Here is a 22,974-nt window from a genome sequence, read left to right as displayed (position 1 = left end):
GAATATGGAAGCCAAGTATATGGAAAATTATTTAGAAAATGAGAACCATGGCCAAGAAATATTGTTGCTCTGAAGACCCTGGTTCAATTTTGGGTGGTGTCTGGTTTAGGTGTCCATCGCTTATCTCCTTGAATAAAACCCTTGAGAATTAGGCAAGTACTACTGTACACAGCAAAAGGCAATAAGTTGTAATTTTTATAAAAAATTATGGATTTCAGAAAAGGGCTATTTGCCAACCTTTGACCCTGTTTTCATTGTACTGGTGATTATTTTTAAAAAATCAGAAAAAGTTATGAGGTGGATTTGAAAAATGATAAAACAACCCACTATGTATAAGGTGACCTTCTTAATTGTAAATGTTAATTTTGTTTGAAAATTCCAAGTAATCCACATTTTTAAAGTGAAGGTTGAAAGTGTTGATTTGAACCCAGCTAATATCCATTTGTTTTTTGTTGAAAGAATTATTGAACTGATCCTGCTATAAAAATCTGTGTTGATTGCCTGACTTTCTGTTTAAAAAAAGTTATTTCTTTCACATCCTGTTAAGATGTCTGTCTGAGACAACTAGCCGACTCTCAGGAACAACTCTAAAATCTAATGATTTTAAATTGTGAGATAATTAATCTATTATTCTTTCATGAGACGAACGCTATCTACAATATACACAAGGTTTTTACAGTCTTTTAAGAACGTATGTATTACGTGATCTATCGAACAAATTCACAATCTACTGACAGAAACGATTTATTACGAGGATGATGTCACCCACGGTAGATGTACAAATGTGAAAGCAATAACCACCATCTGACTGTACTAAACCCTTAAGTTCTCTCATAATGCATCGCTGTAAACAATCAGGCCAGGTGATGTCCATCCAGCAAATGCGGATGTTGTACTGCAGGTCACACCGCTTGACAACTTGAAAACATTCCCGCAATCTCAATAAATCATACGTTTATCCTTAAAATAAGGTGCGTGTCGTGGGTATTACTTCATATCTGTTAGTAGCTGGCCTGTGTCTTAATCAGATGTAGTAATTCTTGTCTGAAGTAGATTTACCCAAATAATTTCGACTTTTATGATGTGAGCCATGAATCATTATCACTGAAAATAGAGGTTTACTCCTGACCACAATTTTCGATAAAATCCTGCCAACCTTGTGTGTGATTTAAGTTTATTGCAACACTCGTGTACAGTAGTCTGTCCATGGAGTGTACACTTCACCTATAAAAATCTTAATCCCCCATGCACAACCCCCTACTAAATATTTTCGAAAGAAGTTATACTAAAGTAGTTGAAAATAATGTAATAACATGTATCTACCTCACTTAACCCTTATGTCCATCTTGACCTGTTGCCTCCATCATCCCCATGTCAATACTCCCAGTACGACCTTGGGATGTGAACATTTGATTTTTAAATTTTTTTTTTCCTTCCTTCACATCCAACAGCAAATACACTTGCCACTTAGACGATGGAATGATGCTTTATAAACTTATTATTAAGGGAATGGAGTTGTTTTTAGTTGTGAGTAAAGTCCTGGTTTGACAGGGATTGAACCCAGGACCCTGGGATTAGGAAGCAAGCATCTTAACCACTAAACTATTTAACTCCACTACTTTTTAGACCCTTTACACAACTAATCTGCCGACTTTTGGAGGTGCATCCATATCCTCTGCACCCCCAGCATCTACAAGGACTTGAGGGTGCGCAAGGACATAAATTTGAGAAACTTCTTAACTAGAATATCTTGTATTCAATTCTTTCCACATGTTAGATTGCTTCGAATCAATTTTTTTTAAAATTATTTTTTAAATATAATATTTGCTTTGCAGGCTTGTGCTTCCTTAATTGCATTTTTCACCAAAATTTGAACTTTGTTCCCTTCTTCAAGCACACTGCCCTACAGTCATTCCATTTCAGAAGCCATCCACTTTTAATACCTGCATTAGATATAGTTAAGCTAATTAACCAAATAAATCAGGTCAACTGACTATTTATTAGTAGTATGGGTTAGTGAACTAACGGCAAGCAATTTGCCAGTCAAATTTAGTTGCAGTAAAATTTATAGTTCAGTTTAAAATTTATGTCAGTGGATATAGAGACCCTTCAACCTGATCTCTTTTCCCCATCCACTCTTTGCTGTGTGAGATATGAGCTACCTTTACCTTACTCAACTTGCCACTACAACAATAATTACCGAGATGTGCCGTCAATGTATTATGACTAACCGTCTTGTATATTATGTTTTACTTGCTTCCTTTCTTCTTGAAAATCAGTCATCGATCTTTCGACCTTTAGTTAGATTTACATATACAATTCATACAAACTGTTAATAAATTCCATAAAAGTAACGCACAAAATGCGCTGATTTATAAAAAAAATTTACAGTATTTGATTAGAAGCTAACTAAAAATGAGGGTATAGTATATGTTTTAGCCAATTACAGAAAGCATGACTTCTAAACTATAGAATGATTTATTTATTTGTGATCCACCTAAAACTGGGGATGATGAAAGACTGTGAAACAACCTTTTTAACATGTACCCTACTCTAAAGGAAGCCTACTGTTAAACCCTGTCTAGATTATTTTATTTGACAAAAATGTGTGACATGCCTTAATATGGTCATGATGACATCACATGACCATATATAGGCACATTACAACTATATATGGGCATACAACAGTATTTTGTCAAAGAAAATTTGATATTCTGGACAGAGCAGGGAAACGACCCCAATTTTTTAGTAGGGGAGAGGTGAAGTGAAGTTAATTGGCCTTTCAATGACCTCAACATGATTGTAATAAAAAGATAATCAAACTTTGGGTAAAAGTGTGGAAGTAAGTGCTTCTGGGTGTTTCCATGGAAATAATCAGAACATTATGGCAATGATTAAGTTTGACACATTTAAATGGGAAATTAATACTTGAAAAAACCTTTGAAAAAATTGTTTTTGTTTCAGTTTTTATGTATTGTACAGTATGTGCAGTTTTTTTTTTTCAAAGTTTAAAACAAACATAGATAAAAGTTATATGGAGAGTAAACCATTATTTAATATTGGAATTTTTAATACAACTATTTTTTCATTTCATCTGGATAATTTTGTGGTCTTATTCGGATAACTAAGTTTGAAAGCTGCAGAAGGTTTGGTGTACAGGTGCGGTTGATTTAATTGGCTGCTATCCCTGACAAGCCAAACCAGTCACTCGTCGCAAAAATCGATTCCGAGTTATTAATACAGTGTATTAATACAGAGAGTAAAATAATAGCTATAAAATGGTAAAAAAATCAATCAAATCGGACATTTCCTTATGAAGTTACAAGCATTTAATCACACAGCTATTTAAAGAACAATATACGAGAAATCAGCCTTCAAAGTTTATGATTTCAGGCATTTCTCATGCAGAAACTATCTTTAAATCCTTAAAAATTGTTGTTTTAACATTGAAAATGGGGAAAATAACAGCATAGAATGATGTATAGACATATAAAGGTTAGTTTAGTGCAATAAAATAGATTTTTTAAAATTTGACATTCCAGCATGTTTTGGCCATTTTCTCTAAAACACGATTTGCAAGGAGTGACTGGTTTGGCTTGTCTTTGCCACATATAGGTACATTACAACTATATATGGGCCTACAACAGTATTTTGTCAAATAAAATTTGATATTCTGGACAGAGCTTTAGGGAAACGACCCCAATTATTTAGTAGGGGAGAGGTGAAGTGAAGTTAATTGACCTTTCAATGACCTCAACATGATTGTAATAAAAAGATAATCAAACTTTGGGTAAAAGTGTGGAAGTAAGTGCTTCTGGGTGTTTCCATGGAAATAATCAGAACATTATGGCAATGATTAAGTTTGACACATTTAAATGGGAAATTAATACTTGAAAAAACCTATGAAAAAATTGTTTTTGTTTCAGTTTTTATGTATTGCATGTGCAGTTTTTTTTTTCTCAAAAAGTGTAAAACAAACATAGATGAAAGTTATATAGAAAGTAAACCATTATTTAATTAAATTGGAATTTTTAATACAACTATTTTTTTCATTTCATCTGGATAATGTTGTGGTCTTATTCGGATAACTAAGTTTGAAAGCTGCAGAAGGTTTGGTGTACAGGTGCGGTTGATTTAATTGGCTGCTATCCCTCCACTTAAATGTCCAGAATGTCCAATGTTAAATGCCAAAACCCAATTGACTTTGATTAATATAGACTTTGTGTTTATATCTTTGACAAGTTTAAATGTACTTTTGTATGGATAGATAAAATTTTATTGTATGGAATGACTTAAATTAATTTTTAGACACCTTTATTGCTAATTAGTGCATATTTTTTTTCAATTTATTAATGTGTAATATAATTTAATTTGATGTAGCACATACCCAAGCCTTCATACAACCATTTCATTTTAATATATTATATTATGTAACCTTAAAATTACATTTATTAAAATTATTGTTTTTGTAGATATACTGTCAACTAGAATGCCTGATATTTTTTTATACACACACAGTCAATACCACAATCAGAATACCACAACCAGAAGACCACAAAGACTTGATGAATTTAAGCATCTACGACAAATGAAAGATTTTCATTCTTTATAACATCATCGCAAATGGAAAAGCGCAAATTTTCAGGTAGATGGGATGGCCAGATATCTATGGAAAAGAGGTTTAATTTCAAATTTTCTTATAGACAGTCACATTTAATTAGAATATACAAGTTAAATTCCTGAAGAAATATTGAATCACAGTGGTTTAGATGCAGTATGCTGATATCATTAAGAAGCTAATTATTATACTCAAGTTATTTGTTATTTGGCAGTCCAATGGAATTACGTACTTGTATAATATGTAATTTTGATACTTTATTTACAGTACATCAATGTATAGCAAGTTTGAAATCCAAAGTGAAGTGTGTGAAGCGCTTAGAGGCCTTGCTGGCATAAAATGCTATATACAGTAAGTCTAACATATTTTTATGTAAATTATGCATCGAATGTCTCTCCAATATTATAATTTTGAAGTGAAAATGTACTACTTCTCACTTATACTTACATTTCAAAACTAATAATGTTTTATGTTAGGTAATTAGGTTGATAAACCCACATGCTACTGGTTTTTATTACTTCACTTAAACTAATTTCCTTAAGATTTGTGAAAAGGGGTCATATAAAAAGTATGTTTCAAACAAAACCAAATCAAGCATTTATTTAGAATTTTGAGTTTATTGAAATCATAGATAGTTCCCCTAAATTCTGTCAAATAACATTTTCTTCATTTCAACAGTGATTTAGTTTGATAGACCAAAAAATAAGAATTCTTTTAGAATATGTCCATGTTTGCAGACCATGTAATATGACTTCTATAGTGATGTGCTTATTAATTCCATAGCTACCACCTTCATGTCCATTTAAATTAGCTTTTTATAAAATAATATAAGATTTGACAGGAATTATCGACTCAATTATGATAACATAATATGACGTTAAATATAGCTATTTATATGATTAATTAATGATTGAGAAAAAAAAAATTACCATTTGATTATCATGGAAATATTACTAGCAAATCAATAGATTAATTTCCTTATAAAGTTTCAAAGAAGATATGAACTCCTTAAGTGTGGCATATTTATGGAGAAGTGTGGGGTACATCTCCTCTAAAAACATTTCTATGCACCACTCCCCCCATACGTCAAAATTTTGCTGAGGGAAAAAAAAGTTTCACATGTTGACTGCCAGACATTTTTTAAGGTTCCTTCCCGTGTGCCAAAACAAGTTTACATGTACAAACATACTTTTTTTGACATTTTATCTAGTCATATATCATAAAAATGATGTGTCCAATAATTTGGCGGGAAAATATTAGGGGGCGAGTAAACTTATCGACGGCACTGTGATAGAACTTTTTATTGACTATGCCAATTACAAAGGGCGCCCACTTGTGTTGTACATTTGTACATTGTCGTCTAAGTGTATCTTCCCCAAACTACCTGCCTGCGTTGAGTCTGTGGCTCTACAGTGTATAACAAAGAAGTTATAAACGCTAGAATGTTACCCCGATTTTGATGAGTATACTCGTCTCTGGCGCCCTCAGCAACACTCTTGTGTGCGCGTATACTCATCGCCGGCAGCCAACATGTTAAGTAATGAAAAATCACCTCATATCAGCGTATTTTGATTTGATTTGATTTAAATTTATTCGGAAAATCACCTAAATACTACAAAATAAAATAATAATAATAATAATAATAATAAATAATAATTTCTGTATGCTGTATTCTGTAAAATATGAAGACAAAACTTAAATATGTTCATTGAATGGATATGAAAAATAAGATTTTCCTAGATAATCCAAAAAAGCTTTGTGGGCTTATTTCCATATTTCTTATTTCTTTATTTGAGTCCATATAGTCTAATATAAATAATCTAAATTAATTATACAAATATTTCAATCAATTAAAAAATATGCAATAAAACAATTACAATTATTCATTCATTCATTCTTTATTCAGCCAAAAAAGTTCACACTACAATTTACACAATATAAACAACAGAAATAAAAAATTGTAAAATAACCTAAGATGGCTAGGATTCATGATAATGACGGACACTTTAGCTCGAAAGCCCATCAACCCAGAATTAAAGCATCTTAACTAAAAAAACCCAAAAAAATCAAAACCTTTAACTTTCATTTTGAAATTGGCTATGTTTTTGCAAATAGTGCTTCCTCATTTAATAATTAAGCACCCACTTGACATTTATGCCCCTATACACCCCTCTCTGTCAACATTCCTAAATACACCACTGTTTCTAGTGAGATACAAATCAAAACATTTGAAGCCCCATTCCCAACAAAATTTCACTAAAAAAAGAATTAAAAAAAAAAAAATGTATATGCATTATTCTAATTATTATAAATCATGGAAAAATATTGGCATAAATTTTAGTTTTACTCAAAAGAATAAAAAAAATGAGAAATACAGACTATTTCTCATAGGAGATTACCATATTCTCGACAAATTCTTCATTACTAGGCAAATTCAGATGTTGTAGATCACATCCACTAGAATGCTCTCGCTGTTATGTATACTTTATACACTCAATAGATTTCGCCCTCCCTAAAGAGATTAGTGTTTGTTCTTCGCAATCGATCGAGTAGGCCTGAGATATGTTTAATTGTCAAAATCTCTGTCAGAATTATTTTTTTAACAAATTTGAAATAATTCCTATGAAATATATTTCACAAGTGTCAATACTAGCAACGGCAAATATCATGTCGACCGTTTTTATGTGTGGTAACAGAACCTAAGTTGAGGTAAAGCTAGGCCTAGCCTAGCAGTGTTGGATAGGCTAATGTTTCCGGCGCCTACTATATTTCTTGACTGACCTTTTGCAAAATCAAACATAAAAAATTCATCCGCATTTATTTTTTGTGTTTAACACAAAAAATCAAATTTCAGTATTATTTTACATTTTTTCCATGTTTAGGAATCTCTAAATTCAGTTAAACTAGCAATTTTGTATTATATTTATAAATCTTTATAACATATATAAAAATCAGATTTTTCTTAACAATTGAAATTTTGCCGGGAATGTGGCTTTAACGTTTTGCAGATAACGATTTTACTATGGAAATTTTTTAATTGAATACCAGCGAATTTGAAGATTAACTGCAACCAAAATCTATTATAAACCTTATAATTTGAATTGCTAAATTTGTATATTTCAATTAACTTTTAAACTGAAAATTAGAACTAGAAAAAATTGTCTTCACCCATAACCCATAGCATTCAATACTCTTAAATTTCTATGTACACAACAATTTTCATAGCAAAGTGTTTCTAAATCATTGAAAACTGTCTTTATGTGTGACATATTGTAATGTTAAATGAGAAATGCAAGGTTTTATTTTAATTTTTGAAGGGTTTTTGCTAATTTGTTTTTTTTTTTTTTTGTATTAATAGTGATAGCCAACAGATGCCTTAGTTTCTGCTGCCTCTTTTTATTGATTAATAATAGGATGAATTATAAAATATGTTTCACCATCTCTATACAAGGTCAAATAACTGTTTCATCAGAAAAAATTGACTTTTTTAAGTTGATCGTACTTTTTATCTAAATTGGCCTGTCACGATTTCCAAGAGAATTTTATTTTTTAAAATCCCTTACAAATATTTGCCCTCGTTTTACAATAAAAATTATTACGTCTATGTTGACCTATAAAAAACCTGAGAAATGATATTCATGATTATTGAATTTCTTACTTTATATATATTTTTTTTTTTTACTTTTAACTGAATTTTTGAATCAGAATGTAGGTAAAAATAGATATGTGTTACTCATGCACATGATTAAGATTACTTGACAATAATATTTTCTTAATACATCAATAAGTAAAAATTTTGATAATTTTTCGGCGGTGCGGTCACCGTCTGCATCCATCTTGAAACTGCTTCAGTACATTCCAGTTCCAAGAAATAATTCACCTGTGCCTTCTAAATTAAATAAATAATTTTTAAACTAGGCCGGACTTTTTTATTCCTTGTTTCGCATACTTTTTTTTAAAGATCATCAGATGAGGACGAAATAAAAATAAAAATTAAATTTTGTTTTCTTATTTAGCAAAGAGTTTACCAAACACATCCAGTCGGAGGAGAAAAAAAAAATAATTTTATTGGTGAATGTAAAATGGGATGGTTAAATGCTTCAAACTTATATAATTAGGAAGAAATATACATATTTTAATTTTTCAAGCGGAGGGCATAATACAAATTTTTTAACTTTAATTTTTTTCTGAAATTTCCATTTTTTGTGGCAGCGAGTGCGCTAATTGTCCAAAAATAAAATTTTATGTTTTTTTTCAAAATAATCAATAATTGCGTTCGGCGGGTTCGCTAAACAAGGTATAAAAAAAGTCTCACCTTACTAACAAAAGTTTAGTCTAGCCTAGTGTTAGCCTAGTGTTAGCCTAGTGTTAGCCTAGTGTTAGTGTTAGCCTAGTGTTTTAAATGGTTGCCTTCCTAGTCTCATGAGGCCTAAGTTCAAATCTTTTAAAATGTTACAAAAATGTTTTCACAATTAATAGAGTCAAGATTAAAGATTCACTTTATTTGGTCCTTTTGATTTCTGTAGATTACATTAATTTAGTGGCAACTGAGAAAACTGACATGTTAAGTCTAATGAACCCTCACACATATAGTGCATTATGCCTGAAGAGAGTCCAGATCGGACCAAAAATTTGTGAAGGTAAGTCAATTTTGATTACATAACTTATTGGCTCGAAAATGGCTGCAAACATAATAAATAGAAATATATAGTCTCACTATTATTAATCAAATGGATTTTGTGCGTTATGAATTATATATTACTGCCATTATCATTGTTCTAATCTCAACTTTTTGTAGACTTGGCAAGCTGAAAATACAGGGAGATATACCGATGGCTAATGACTGTGTTTATGAAAAAACATGTTAACTACCATAGGGGGTAGTTCACAATTATCAACGTTTTCACTAGAGTACAAACAGTACTCTTTTTCGATATCCTCATGTTGATTTTTGCAAAACCATTCTCCATTTTTTTTGTGAAGTCAACTAGCAATGTACTTTGTTGCTTAAAAATAATATTATATCCATGGTTACATTATAATTTTACCATTATTTTACATATTGCATGTTAGATTGAATATTTTTATACATATGTAAAAGTGTTTAATTTTGTCTACCCCTCCTCCTACCATACTGGTTTGTACACTTGTGAAAAGGTTAATAATGTTCAATGACCCCCTAGGCTGAAGTCTAGAACAATAAAAAGAATCTGTTTTGTTTTGAACCTATATAGGATTTTCTGTTAATTAGCTGTCCAGTTCTATAAGTATATTATATAAGCAGGCCGGCAAAGTTGATCTGGTAAAAATATAGTCTAGGCTAGTAATTTTTGTAGGCCAACCTGTTTCTAACAGAAAAATATAACTTTTTTCAGCCATGGAAAGTTTTTCGAAAGTACTGACTGAATGTGCCTGTGGCCTTTCTTGTGGGTGTAGCTGATTGGCCGTGTCATGTGAACATGCAGATAGCATAGTGCGTGGATCCTGTTGGAAAGCAGCCAATATGTCATTACATGATATTAAGGCCATGCCGTACATACTTAGTCAATTTGAATATTTTTTACACAAATTTCAGGTAAGATATGATAATGTATTTGACTTCAATCCAGTTTTGCTTTGGTTGTTATTAGGATTTCAATTCCAGGTTATCAACACACTTTCTGTTTGACTCGCTTTCCCTGCATTTTCCCCTACACTAACATTCTAAGAATGGAGGTACTGTGACATTCTTTCCAACCCTCTCTCTATCCCCTATCTCATACTCCCAAAAGTAGAGGGCCATGTAAGACACAATTTTATTCTTGTAGGTCTTTGGAATGTATTCTAATTATATATAAACGTTGATTAGCTATTTGAATTTTAACAAAAATTATGACAATCAGTGTGCAGAGTTTCCATATAGGCCATCTTATTTATACAGAAGGAATTAAGTTTGTGGCACGTCAATTTATGCGGAATTCAACCGTATCAAGTTGTGAACAACAAGATTATAAATAAAAACCATTGTGCAAACGATAAACGGAATGAAGGGAAATCAGAATGACAAAGTTGAATTAACATGGTGGAGTTGTTTGTTGAGTGAGGGCCTATTCCTATATTATTATTATTATTATTATTAGGCCCATATGATAACATGATTAAACTAGTTAAGGGAATTGAAAAATTGTATTAAAACTGTTTTAAACCAACAAACCTAATTAAACTAATAACTTCAAAAATATATTTCAATATAGTATTTCTTACTTTGTTATACTTAAAATTGGAGAAAAGTTTTTCAAGTCATTACAGAGATATAAATATTATCATTCTTATAGCTTGTTCACATAAACCCTTAAGATGGCTGATAATCAATATTTTTGGTAAATGGCCATCTATCAATAAAAAACTTGTTTATTTTGAAATGTGTTTTATTGGAAATTAAAAACACATTGTAGCCTTTTAAAATGAGCCGTTCATTAAGTCTGAGGGTTTTTTTACCATAGTTTATGACAAATATTTTTCCTAATATATGTTTACATAAAACTATGAAGTAGGTTTGTGGTTTTCTTGTTGTGCAAACTGATTTGAAGTCGGTACATTCTCGCTAGGTCAAATAAGCATTCATTAACGTGTGATTGGTTGTATATACTTGCCAAAGAACACCATCAATAGGTCCCGACAAAGGCGGGGGTCCAAAAAAATAGAATTCTATATGTCGAATCATAGGCTATTACCAACCAATATCAAAGTAAGCAGTGCTTGTTGAAAGGAATCCAACCGAGAGAAGTTTATGTTTCATCATAAACCGGCAAAGGAGGCCGCCGGTAAAATATGGCATTTTGGTGTTAACCTTTTAGTATGTTTATTTTTAGGGCCATTGGCACTGCATCAGAGCTAGCCATATTTTGACATGATGGATTGTGGAACACATACTGTATTTATTAGTGGCATATGATCTAAACATCTATAATTTTTCAACTGTTACTTTGTTTTTAGAACACTAGTTTTTCCATGTTCACATTACTTTACATTCAGGTGAACTAATATTAAGTACCTATATAAATATCTGGAATATGTACCCTTATGAGTCAGGTGTTTCCACCTTGATCTGGTTTCCAGGTAAATGTACCCTATATCACAGAGTGATTTGCCAATAACTGTGCCTATTTGAGGTACCTGCAGCTTTCCTAGATTTATTGGCTGTAAAGATAATTCATCCTTGCTTAGATGAAGAGCATGATGCTAAAAACAGTAATTTTTATTTTTTTGTTTTATCATCTTGTAAGTTTTGATTAGGTGTGGAGTAAATTGTTACATTTGCACAAAATTGGAAGTAATTTTTACACCACAAAATTAAATATAATGGAATTAATTATAGGGTAATAGAGTTATCTATAATATAGGCTAAACAGTACACATACTTTGTATTGTTTCTCATTCTCTTGTAACTTAATAATAATTATTGAATAAAATCATTTTAATTTAATCAAGCAAATGTGTAATCGCTGACTGGCAAGCTGTGACACTTCTGTTTATTTATTGTATTAATATGGAGACATGGGCCTAGGATAGCTAATAGTCAATGGTGTATCTAGGAGTCTTGAAAAAGGAGGGGGGTGGAGAGGCGTGCAGGTGGAGTTGGGGGCTTGATGATTAAGTGAGGGGCCGCTAGGTCGCAAAGTAAGGTGATATAAGATGATTTTTAACTACATGGGTGTGATTTTTTTTATTGAATTCGGTGGCAAGTGGATGGAGGCACAAACATTTTTTGGGGTGGGCGTGTACCCCTCGCACACCCTTAGATACGTCACTGTGAATAGTCATTAGTCAATGTCTTATAAAATAAGTACCAATATTTTTTACAAGACAAGCAATTATACACGATGATCTACTGTACAAGAACTATTTTATCGTCGCTAACATCACAACTAACGCAATGAAAGTGGATTGTGTTAGTTTGTGAAACAAAAAAAAACGTGTTAAAGTACAGTATGTACAGTTTATGTCAATATAAGAATTGAATTGTTGTTGTTGTTGTATGCGCTGTTGTAATTTCAGACTTTTTGTGTTGTGAAAGATTACAAATTTGCTTGACAAATAATATGAGCTTATTTTGACGAGCTTTTTTGTTTCCACAAAGTAATACAATCTACTTTGATTGTGTTAGATTTTGATGTGAGCGGCGATATATCGGATGAGGAAGACAAGTTAGTCTGACGCATGAAAGTGAATCCTTTTCGTCATAAAATCTGTTTAATGTTTAACTGTAGTTATGAAATTTGATTCACCTGTTTAAAATACCCAATTACTAAATAGGATATTAGAGGTGTTAGCAGGAAAGAGTTTCAAGTTAGGTTTTATGTGGCTGATGTAGTTGGACCTCAGCGAGATTTGTTGTTCATAACTATCCAAATATTGTTGCGAACAGCTGATTGTATCAGTCCATATCTTGATATTATATCATGTCAAATTCCTAGATAACATTTCTATTTAAACATTTGCTTCAAAAATGTATTATGTTAAAAATAATAATGTTAAATTCATGTAACATTATGCTTGAGATTCTATGCATTTTGTCTGGACTGAAAAGCAAAAAAAGGAACAAAATGAAACAAATCACAAACTTTACCAAAAATAACTTAAACTTACTAAATTTTTTCCCACGGAAAGTTTAATTTTTCATTCAAATAATCCCATTAAATTTATTTATCTAGCGCTATACAGACATTCTGATTGCAATCTGACAAATTATATTTTGCGGCTCAACTTTTCTGTCGAATGAGTATGCGTTATGCATGTACTTAACGGTTTTAGTTAGATGGCGTTGATCGTGCTAGATATACCAAATTCATAGAAAAACAGTTGAGACTAAAAACTGAGAGAAATTGGGTGTGACCGTCTCGCTTCATTCCGTTGTGACAGGGTCACTGTCTCTATTATGGCTTCCTCAGTTAAAGTTTGGTTGCCAGGAATTGTTAGTGTCTGTACCCAATTTATCACTTGGAGCTTTGGTTATTTTCATTCCATTGCCTCAAACGCAAGTATGTACACTGTCATTATTGGTTCCTGCCATGTGGTACTAATCTACTAAATGCTATTTCCACACAATTGTGTCACTGATGAAATAATACATTTAAAATGTCATTTAACTTGATGTTTGCACATTCAAATCAAATTTGCACACATTTAATTTCCTTTAAAAAAAATAGAAAAATTGTAAACTTGATTTTGCTGTATGTAAAATCATTTAATTTCCAGAAAATTAGAGAAGTCAAACTTAAAAATTGATTTTAATATATTCTGATATTTGAAAAAAAAAGCATTGAAAAGCCAAACTTTGTCAGTGGTTCATTATTGTAGAACTTTTGACAAGCATGAATCAAGTATTCAAACATTTAATAGAGAATTATGTCTTTATAACTAAATGTTTTTTTTTAATCTAGGCCTACTTCTTATCCCAGCCGACATATATTTCTAACTGTATTAATGTGTTACTTGTAGTAAGAAATGTATGTGGCAAAAAAAAATCAAACTACAGTATATTAAATATTATGGGATATTAATGCTATGGAATATAAGTAAAATTTAAAAAAAAATATGTAGTAGGCAAGTAGCTAAACTTCATTTTTAGGTTGATTATTGAAATAATGTGAATGGTATTTTCTTTTTACTTGATTATCAAAGACTTGAATCTGCAAAATTAAATTTTAGTTCCTGCTGTCATCCGCACTGGAATAACTTAATCCTAATAGATAGTGCAACTTAACATAATATCACATTTTTAGATTTTCATTCTTCCTTTCCATATAAACTTCCAATTTGTCATTTTGGCACAAACTTATTCCCTTGAGTACTTTTCTGACATCATTTAGGAAAATACTTTTGAAATTCCTCTATTATTATCATAAAACATATCTTGAAAAAGTATGGAAAGTTTTGTATTATAATCCATTGTGCCCTTCACCCTCCAAAGAGTACATTGACAGCTCTAGTTCTTAAATACTTGATTATGTATGATTATTTTTTGTCATCATTTCAGAATTTGAGGCTTATTTCATTTCCAACACAGCATTAATTCATAAGTTTCTTTTTATCTTTTATTTCCAAGAGGTTTTTCACAATATTGGAAATGCAGCAAAAAACAAAAAAAAAAACCAAAAAAAACAACAAAAAAAACTGAAATATAATACAATATTTACATTAAAATAGGACAAAAACAATGTTGGAAAATTACATTAAAAGTACAAAAGTTAAACAATCTTGTAATATGAAGAATATGAACAGCAAATGGCCTTGACCTCTTTATTTCCCCCTAAGAGCCTGTTTCTACTGGAAAGAAATAATCGATTAAAAATCGCTTTTTCGAAAAATAGCTTTTATTCTCGCAGTAGAAACGGGACCAGTTTGAAAAAAGCGATTAAAAAAAATCGATTAAAAACACGCAACGTGTAGCGTGTTTGAACGGCAAATAACCGATTTTGGCTGCGCACCTTTTAGCTGCAACACAAAAATAGCGATTATCTGGTGAAATGTGACCTCCAGGTCAATCACTGCAAAGACTAGATCATATTAGGCGCGAACTTTCAAAAAAAAATTGTCCTCTTGTTCATGTCCTAGGCCTACAAGCTAAACCCATCAACAAACATGTGGAGTGACGAATGAGCACAGCCGAAAACATTTGCCTTCTCGCGCCACATCGTATCTTACTCCTCGTCATCATGACAGGAATGAGAAAGATACTATCCTATACAGTTAGGAAAACAATGTGTTGTATAAATAAAATGGTGACGTAATTTCCGTCACGAAAACCGATTTTCGAAAAATGCAAAATGCAGTTGCAACGCCAGCAGGCTGTCTGGTACTCATTAAAAAAATGGTTTTAAAAATCGATTATTTTGTGTTTATCAGTAGAAACACACCCTAAGATTTTGTTTTGCTTAATTTAACATTTTTTAATTATTTTGTTCTTTTTTGTACATCCATTTATACCTATAGTTTTAGTTTATATAAACTTGTAGTTTTAGTGTATGTTGTTCATAATTAATAATGGTAATCATATTAGCGCAAATTGATACAAACTGCTTCTATGCACTATTATGCATTATTATCCGCAGTGGGCATAGGCTGGGGAGGGGGGTGTGCTGCGGAAAATGAGAATGGCGAACTAAATCCCAGAATGTGGAATAAAACCTCTATTAATGAAAACTCAGTGGCCATTTTTGGTATTTCAACCCACTTATTTGAACTAATTTACTGCCATGGGAGAGAGAGCATTTGCACCCCCTCCCCCTCCCTCAGCCTACACCCATGGTGAACTCTACTGACTGGGGAGGACAATTTCATAAGAAGCTAGTACTATTGGATCTCAAAGAAACACAGCTATACTCCTGGGTGAAGAGACACATAAACTAAACTTATACTTGTATTTTAATTTAATCAGTTAATTGATTTCAACTTTCCAAATTTATAGTATGTACTTCTATGTTATATTTAAAATGGTTTTACTCAAGATGTTACTTTTCTTCTTCTGTAGTTCATGCTGGATGAGTCACCCTCTGTAAAAATTGTTTAGCATACAATGCTTGTACACTATATATAGGATTCAGGCCCTGGCTTCCAGGAATTAAATTGGGACTGGGTGCTACACAAATTTGGTAACCTATAGGAAGCTAAACTACGCATGTGGCACAACAATTGTAAAATATAACTAATATTTTTATGAATAGGTTCAGATTATGGGGTCCTCTTTTACCACCAAAAGGCTACAGAAGCCTTCTGAATCCCTTATTTTTTTTCCTCAGGGCCCCATGAGCATCAAACTTGTCCCTCCTTCTAAATCTCCTTATTTTTCCCTTGGGGCCCTATGAGCCCCACACAGGGCTCCAGTAATCACTTTTACTGTTTTTACTGTATATTCGGAACAGAAGTACTTGTTACAGGAAACCATACATCAGTGTGTCCTGTTGCTGTTAATGATGTCATAGACAAGTCCAAAAAACATTTTGTCCTCTCATAGAAAAATAAGAAACATTTGTTATAACCACAACCAGGATGTGTGGGTTGAAACAAAGGTTATTTAGTTTTTCACCATATTAACATTTTTTCCCAAAGGATAATATAAACAAGTTTAGTAAATTATACATATTATTAAGAAGTTTAAATCTACAGGTGGAAGGATGTCAATTCATGAAAAAGAAAGCAATTTTAGTGAAGATTCATCAGAAATTTTGTTATAACTTGCATTTATATTGTCAGTATTAATAACATGCTTTGAACTCGGCCTATATTGTGTCTGGCCTGGAGTAGTCTGTAGTATTTCATGTTTTTAAAGTTGAATCGAAAGTTGAACACACAAAAGTCTGTTGAATATAATTAGTGTCAGATAAGACAATAGCCTCCACCTGACATCAGTTTAAGTCATCATGAATATCAGGTTATGGGGACCAGGCCTTGTTGCAATGAGTATTACTATATGGGGCCCACACTAGTGGATCAGGGTTTTTATGTGTATTACGAGGCCCATACCAAAGGACCAGAATGAAGACCCAAGTTACAGTAGTAGACCTATGGGTTACAAGCATCAACCTTCTGTCTACCAGTGCTGTCACGTCATGGGTGTAGACAGGGGGTGGCAGGGCGAATTCATTTCACTAAGTGAGTTAAAATACTTAAAATGGCAAGTTTTCATTGGAATAGGGATTTTGTCCCGCAATTTTTGCACCCCTCCCCAGATCCGAATTCTGAATTTTCGTTACACCCCCCCCCCCCCACACCTAGGGATAAAAAAGCCTATGACCCAGCATGTACATTAGGTGGTTTAATTTCATGGTTACTTAATTACTCCTCTGCCAAAGAACAAAAAGAATTATGTATTCTTTTCCATCACCAAGCTGAGGGTCAAGAAAGGAGCGTTCACGTTGCGGTCCTGTTCCTACCAATCCTTTTACCACTATACACAAGAATCTTAATGTCAAGTTTTTAGACCAAAATCGACATGTCTCTACAGTATGATCTCATGAATAGATTCGATAAGATGAAGACCATCACCAAAGAATTGTATTTGAGACTGTGAGAGTGATACTTGTTCAAACATAATTTAATAACTTTATTTTTTAATGTTTTATGTTGAATATGTTCTCCCTATTTTACATATAGGCAAAATTTGAGTGTTCTGATGTAGTGTAGTAGTTGATGTACTGGTAATTGTAGATGTGAAAAATATATTCTAGTATACACTTTCAGTATTACAATAATATTTAAATTCATATAAGAAAAAGAAAACAATACTTTCATATTTGTTAATATAAAAATTTTAGGCATGTGTAACTGGAAGATGAGGATGTAATGATTTGTGCCTTTGGAGATTCCCTTAATTTCTGCATTTGAAGGAAAACAAAATTACACAAATTGAAAATTGGTAGAAGTCAATTCCAAACACTTTCTGATTTTGACGATTTAATTGAGCACTGCTTAACGCCTACAAGTACAATATTCAAAATCAAGATGTCATACTCATTACTCTCTTTACAAAACTTCGCAAATCTTATTTACAGTATCTCTATATTGGTTAATACTACCAAGCCTGGAATAAATTTCAAAATTAAATAGTCTCCCTACTTTTTTGGTTACACTTTTAAAGAATAATATTTTCCACAAAAGTAATAAGAAGTAAGTAAATTATTATTATGACTATATTATTGCTAGAGAACACTGTAATATGCATCAGCACATGTGATAGGCCAACTGGGAGTAAGGCAACATAACATATTTTAAATAAATATATTTTCTGGTTCATGTTTTTGTTTGTATAAAAATTAGGTAAGAGTTACATTGAAATATAAAAAATGAATCTGATTTTCTTGTAAACAGTGGGGCATGCAGGTTGGTGGCTAAAATGGCCTTCCTTCTAATTCAAAAGATTTCTGAATTCTGGCCCTTTATATGTGCAGTAAAAATCAAGGATAATATATTATTATTTTTATTATAATATTGATGTCAGAAATAACTTAATTTTCATTTTTACAAAACATTGGAAGTCAAACAAGGATATAAATTTACCATATTACATATTATGTCTGAAAAACACAATATTATAGAAATGTATTACAGGTCCTCATCACAGTAAATAAAGTTTTCAAAAAATAAAATCCAACATATTTCTGCATTAATCAATTTCACATAATCATGTGTTTTTATATAACTTTATTTATAGCCATTTTTATTTAGGTTATGTATTGCATTACTCTATTACTAAGAGTTTTTGCCAGTTGTTTCATTTCACAAAAAAAATATCGGTTGTAGTTCTGTCTATTGCCAAGCCCTGCCTATTGCCAGGCACCCACGTTATTACCCCAGTCATTGAAACAACGCTTTTGGAAGGCATACTCAGCTCCCTGGGGGTGTATTACGGCTTCCCGAAGGGGTGTTCTATAAAATGTTACAGGTCGTAATCTGTATATTGACAATCAAATGGACCAGGTACCCACTAAAAGATTGCATCTTTGCCAAGGAATCAAGCACTTGACAAGAATCGCAATCAAACTTCTGGCTTTATGTTTGGACGGTTCACAACCTCCGCGCCAACAACCTCCGTGTTTACAGTGTGTTTTAAAATATCTTTGGTTATGTATTCTTTTATTATATAATCTATCATCTCAATCAAAAACAAAAAATTATTCTCTTGTGGAAAATAACCCATATAACACTGATGTATATCAACTATAGAAATGTTTTACTAGAAATTAGTACACCTGATTTGAACACTCTCATGAGAATATAAATTTACATAGGTAAAGCTGATTTTTTTTGTTAACATAGACACAATTGTGCCTGGTATATTGTATCATATACAATTGCAAGAAGCACAACTACATTTAAATACTACTGGTGAACCTTTTCACACTAGAATTTTATTCAATCTCTATAGAGCACTAAATTTTCATCACTATTTACATTTTACATATCAATTTATAAATTAAACAATTATGTTATTACTTATCTACTACAATGTAGATAATTTGAACCTATCACACAATTGTACGAATTCTATTGGTAGTGTTTCATAAAGAGTCAGTAATCTGTCCTGGCAACACAGTGAAATGCTACTTGTTTTCTTTCTTCGTAGTTGCAGCCCTGGCAATTGTGGTAGGAATTTTCAGTTTACTGAGTGTTGCAGTTGCAATCTAGTAGGTATTTTCAAAGTTGCAGTCAATATGAAAAGACCCATTTTCCATGCTATAAGCAATTCTTGTATAGTCATTCGAGAGATTATAAAGGTATAAAGCTTTCTTATTTGTACATGAAATAAAAAAACTGATAGCTCTTTGTAGATAACTTGAATAATTTAATACACAAGCTTTTGCCAGCAGTCTATGCTGGCTTCATCAGGTGTAGATTTTTTTTAAAGAAATCTTAGTTTTGCAGTTGTTGTAGAGATTTTCAGTTTGGCAAATTCTATGAAGATTTTTTTTCAGTGTTAGTTGCTGTGGAGATTCTCGTTTATGCAGTGTCTTTATAGAGATTTTCAGGGTTACAGTTGCTATGGAGATTCTCAGTGCTACAGTTGTCTGGGGTTTGTAGTTGCAATAAGATATTCTCAAAGTTACAATTGCTATAAAGAGTTCCTAGAGATTCGCACATTGGCAGATTCTTAGTGTTACAGTTGCAATGTTTTGAATATGGTAAGTTCGCTACTATGCCCATCACTCAGCACTACTATTGCCTGTTGCTGCATCCAACTTTCAGTGCTACATGTGTGTGCTCTCTTTGACTCTTTTGCTATCTTGATTGGCACTTTAACATTCTTGCGGCCGTCTTCATTGCATAATGTTCGTGTTTATAGCGATATTAAATTCAAACTACCTGCTCGATTTGGCGGTGACTTTTGAAGCATGTTGAATGGAAAACATCAACAGTCTACAACTTTTTCTAGTTACCGACGCAAAATGGAACTCGACACTGGAATTTGCCATTCTCAAAATCATGACCCTGAAAGAATAAACAGAAACTGATGGTAACATTCATCTGTGTACAATTTTTTAAATAGTAAATCTATGATTATTCCATCTGGCTACAGAGATTATATTTGTTGTTGGATGAGTTAATATCAAGCTTTAATTAAAGATATACTCTCTGATGGGTTATTCTGGAATACTCTCAAAATTCATGAAACATTGAATTACCATTTAATTCTTAATCAAATATTGCCTGTGCCAAATTCTTGAACATACATAAGATAAATATGAGACAGATTAAATCAATTAAGTTTCCAATTACTACAAACTACAAACATTTTTTTATTAGATGACAAGCCAATGTTAAAATTCTTGAAAAGCATAATACTGCTACCTACTAAAACGTCTCAGTTTAAAGTAACACATACTCAGTTTCTTTAGGTGCCGAGAAATTTAGTCCCTTGTACCTCATCAGAGCTTCATGTGCCTCTGACGGATACTGACAGCCCCATGTTGGAAATGCTACCAATTACGAACTCCACCCTAAAGGTCCCCGATTTCCCTACTATCTAGAAAGTAATGATAAGTTTGAAGTTGCAACAAATTTATTTTTTATAATGGTGTGGCATGAATCCCACACAAGACGAACTTAAGTGTGAAATAGATGTGAGAAGGCAGTGAACTTACAGACCTACACATGAATGGTGTCGACTCAGGTAATAGTCCAATTTGTAATTTTAAACTCTCTACTTATTTTTTAAGAAAGTTGATCCTTTACACCAAAAAAAAAAATTTGTGACAACTTGATACTGCAAATAATCTGAAACCACCAGTCAAAATCACCATTGTAATACAGAATACTAAAAACACGTCTTGTAAATATTTTGAAGCAAAAGTTGAAGTTTTTAGTTCAAAAACATAAGTAGGGACAGAATAACAATGTAGAGCTGTCACATTTTTGCTGTAGGTGTTGTTTAATCTAATTAGATACTCTTCAGGCTATTATGATTAAATTTTAGAGTTAATTAAGACATATTTATTATCAATATTCCATCAAAGTTTTATAATTTAAATATAATACATTCGCTGCTGCGTATACAGGAACTATTGGGTCGCATTTTCCTCAAGACCATGTCTCTGTATTAGTATATTTTGAGTTTAATAAGGTCAGTGAGTGTTTTTATGTTAAGATACATAATATTATGATGCTTAACAAGGTAGTTACAAATGACCTCCATAGGTCATCTTGTCTAGAGAAGTCTTCACTACTTTGATTTTCAACAGCTGGCATCTTGGCCAGATGATCACTTCTCTCATAAAAGGTCAACAATATATGAATGGTCATGCCTAGTAAATCAAAGTACGATGGTACTCCTTCTCATGTTTATTCTTTTCGGTAGTAGTAGCACCAATCTTCTACTTCCACCTTTTGTATCCAACTCCTACAATTTCACCCAGGCAACCTCCACTTCTGCTACTCGCACTCCTGATACTCCCACACCTACTGTAGTACCATACCCCTGCTTTCTCACACCTGCTACACCCACCCCTACCCCACTGTAGTACCCCACCGTGCTACCCTCACCTCTGGAGTGTGCAATCTTTTAAAGGATTTCTGGAGCCACAATGAACACGTGACAAAAGCAATATTGAATCTTGTACTGGATGAAAACATGTTGCTGTCATGCTGTATGATTATGGTGAGCCAAGAAAACAACCAGATAGTTATAAAAACAAATTTTGGCTTATCTTTTAAACATCATTCAAACCAATTTTAAAAATCTTAAAGGAACCTTTTAGAGAACCAGGTGGGAAGTCAATTTACAGTTGTAATAAATAATAATTCAATATTAATACTGGTTCTATTTACAGATTTTTCTTCCAAATTCAATTTTGTAGATAAAAAAAAATATGTTTGTGTTCACGGTATGAGTATGTACCTAATGCCACAGGCAGAATGGTAAAATAAGATATTTTATATCCCATGGTACATAATACCACAAGTCCCAAAGACATTACTGTTAGCCAGTATCAAAATATATTTATTTTCTCATGGAGGAGTGAAACTACTCATGTGATATTTGTACAGGACATGCCTTAATTAATGATTGGATTTTAGCCTAGTGGTGGTTACCATTTAACCATTCCAAATGGGCTGAGTAATTATGGTCAGCCATGAACTCTAGCGTTAGGCATATATATGTGCCTGCCTGTCCAAACTTGTTTTCATAATTGTCAATGTGGTTGTGCGACAGAGACTTATGATTATTATGATTATGAGAAATTTGTATTATTAGTATTATTTATTAGGCATAGTATAGTAAGTATTAGTACAGCATGTTACTGTTGAGTGCTTGACTGCCATGATTTCAATGACCTTGAAAGAAGTTGTTTTATTATACTTTTTTATAATTATCAATAATA

The 22,974-nt window shown here is 32.2% G+C and overlaps 1 protein-coding gene and 1 long non-coding RNA gene across 3 annotated transcripts in view; one reads left to right on the top strand and one right to left on the bottom strand.

Moving 5' to 3' along the window:
- Nucleotides 1-4,497: 4,497 nt before the first annotated feature.
- The window catches only part of LOC117110736, a 29,725-nt gene continuing 11,248 nt past the window's right edge, over nucleotides 4,498-22,974 (top strand). The window contains exons 1-4 of the long non-coding RNA XR_004445767.1: nucleotides 4,498-4,645; nucleotides 4,886-4,969; nucleotides 9,145-9,258; nucleotides 9,994-10,193. This is a non-coding gene — a long non-coding RNA (uncharacterized LOC117110736). The remainder of the gene's footprint in view (nucleotides 4,646-4,885; nucleotides 4,970-9,144; nucleotides 9,259-9,993; nucleotides 10,194-22,974) is intronic.
- The window catches only part of LOC117110735 (cysteine-rich motor neuron 1 protein-like), a 38,740-nt gene continuing 33,781 nt past the window's right edge, over nucleotides 18,016-22,974 (bottom strand). For both annotated transcript variants that reach the window (XM_033253522.1, XM_033253521.1), the window contains exon 4: nucleotides 18,016-20,584. In XM_033253522.1, coding sequence (XP_033109413.1) covers nucleotides 20,525-20,584 — 60 coding nt within the window. In that variant the 3' untranslated portion in view covers nucleotides 18,016-20,524. The remainder of the gene's footprint in view (nucleotides 20,585-22,974) is intronic.

The sequence above is a fragment of the Anneissia japonica genome, unplaced genomic scaffold, assembly GCF_011630105.1.
Source record: "Anneissia japonica isolate Jap-2015-1 unplaced genomic scaffold, ASM1163010v1 scaffold2756_len2360902_cov194, whole genome shotgun sequence".
In the NCBI taxonomy this organism is placed as follows: Eukaryota; Metazoa; Echinodermata; class Crinoidea; order Comatulida; family Comatulidae; genus Anneissia; species Anneissia japonica.
The sequence above is the reverse complement of the archived record's forward strand: the minus strand, read 5'-3'. Positions and strand labels throughout refer to the sequence as shown.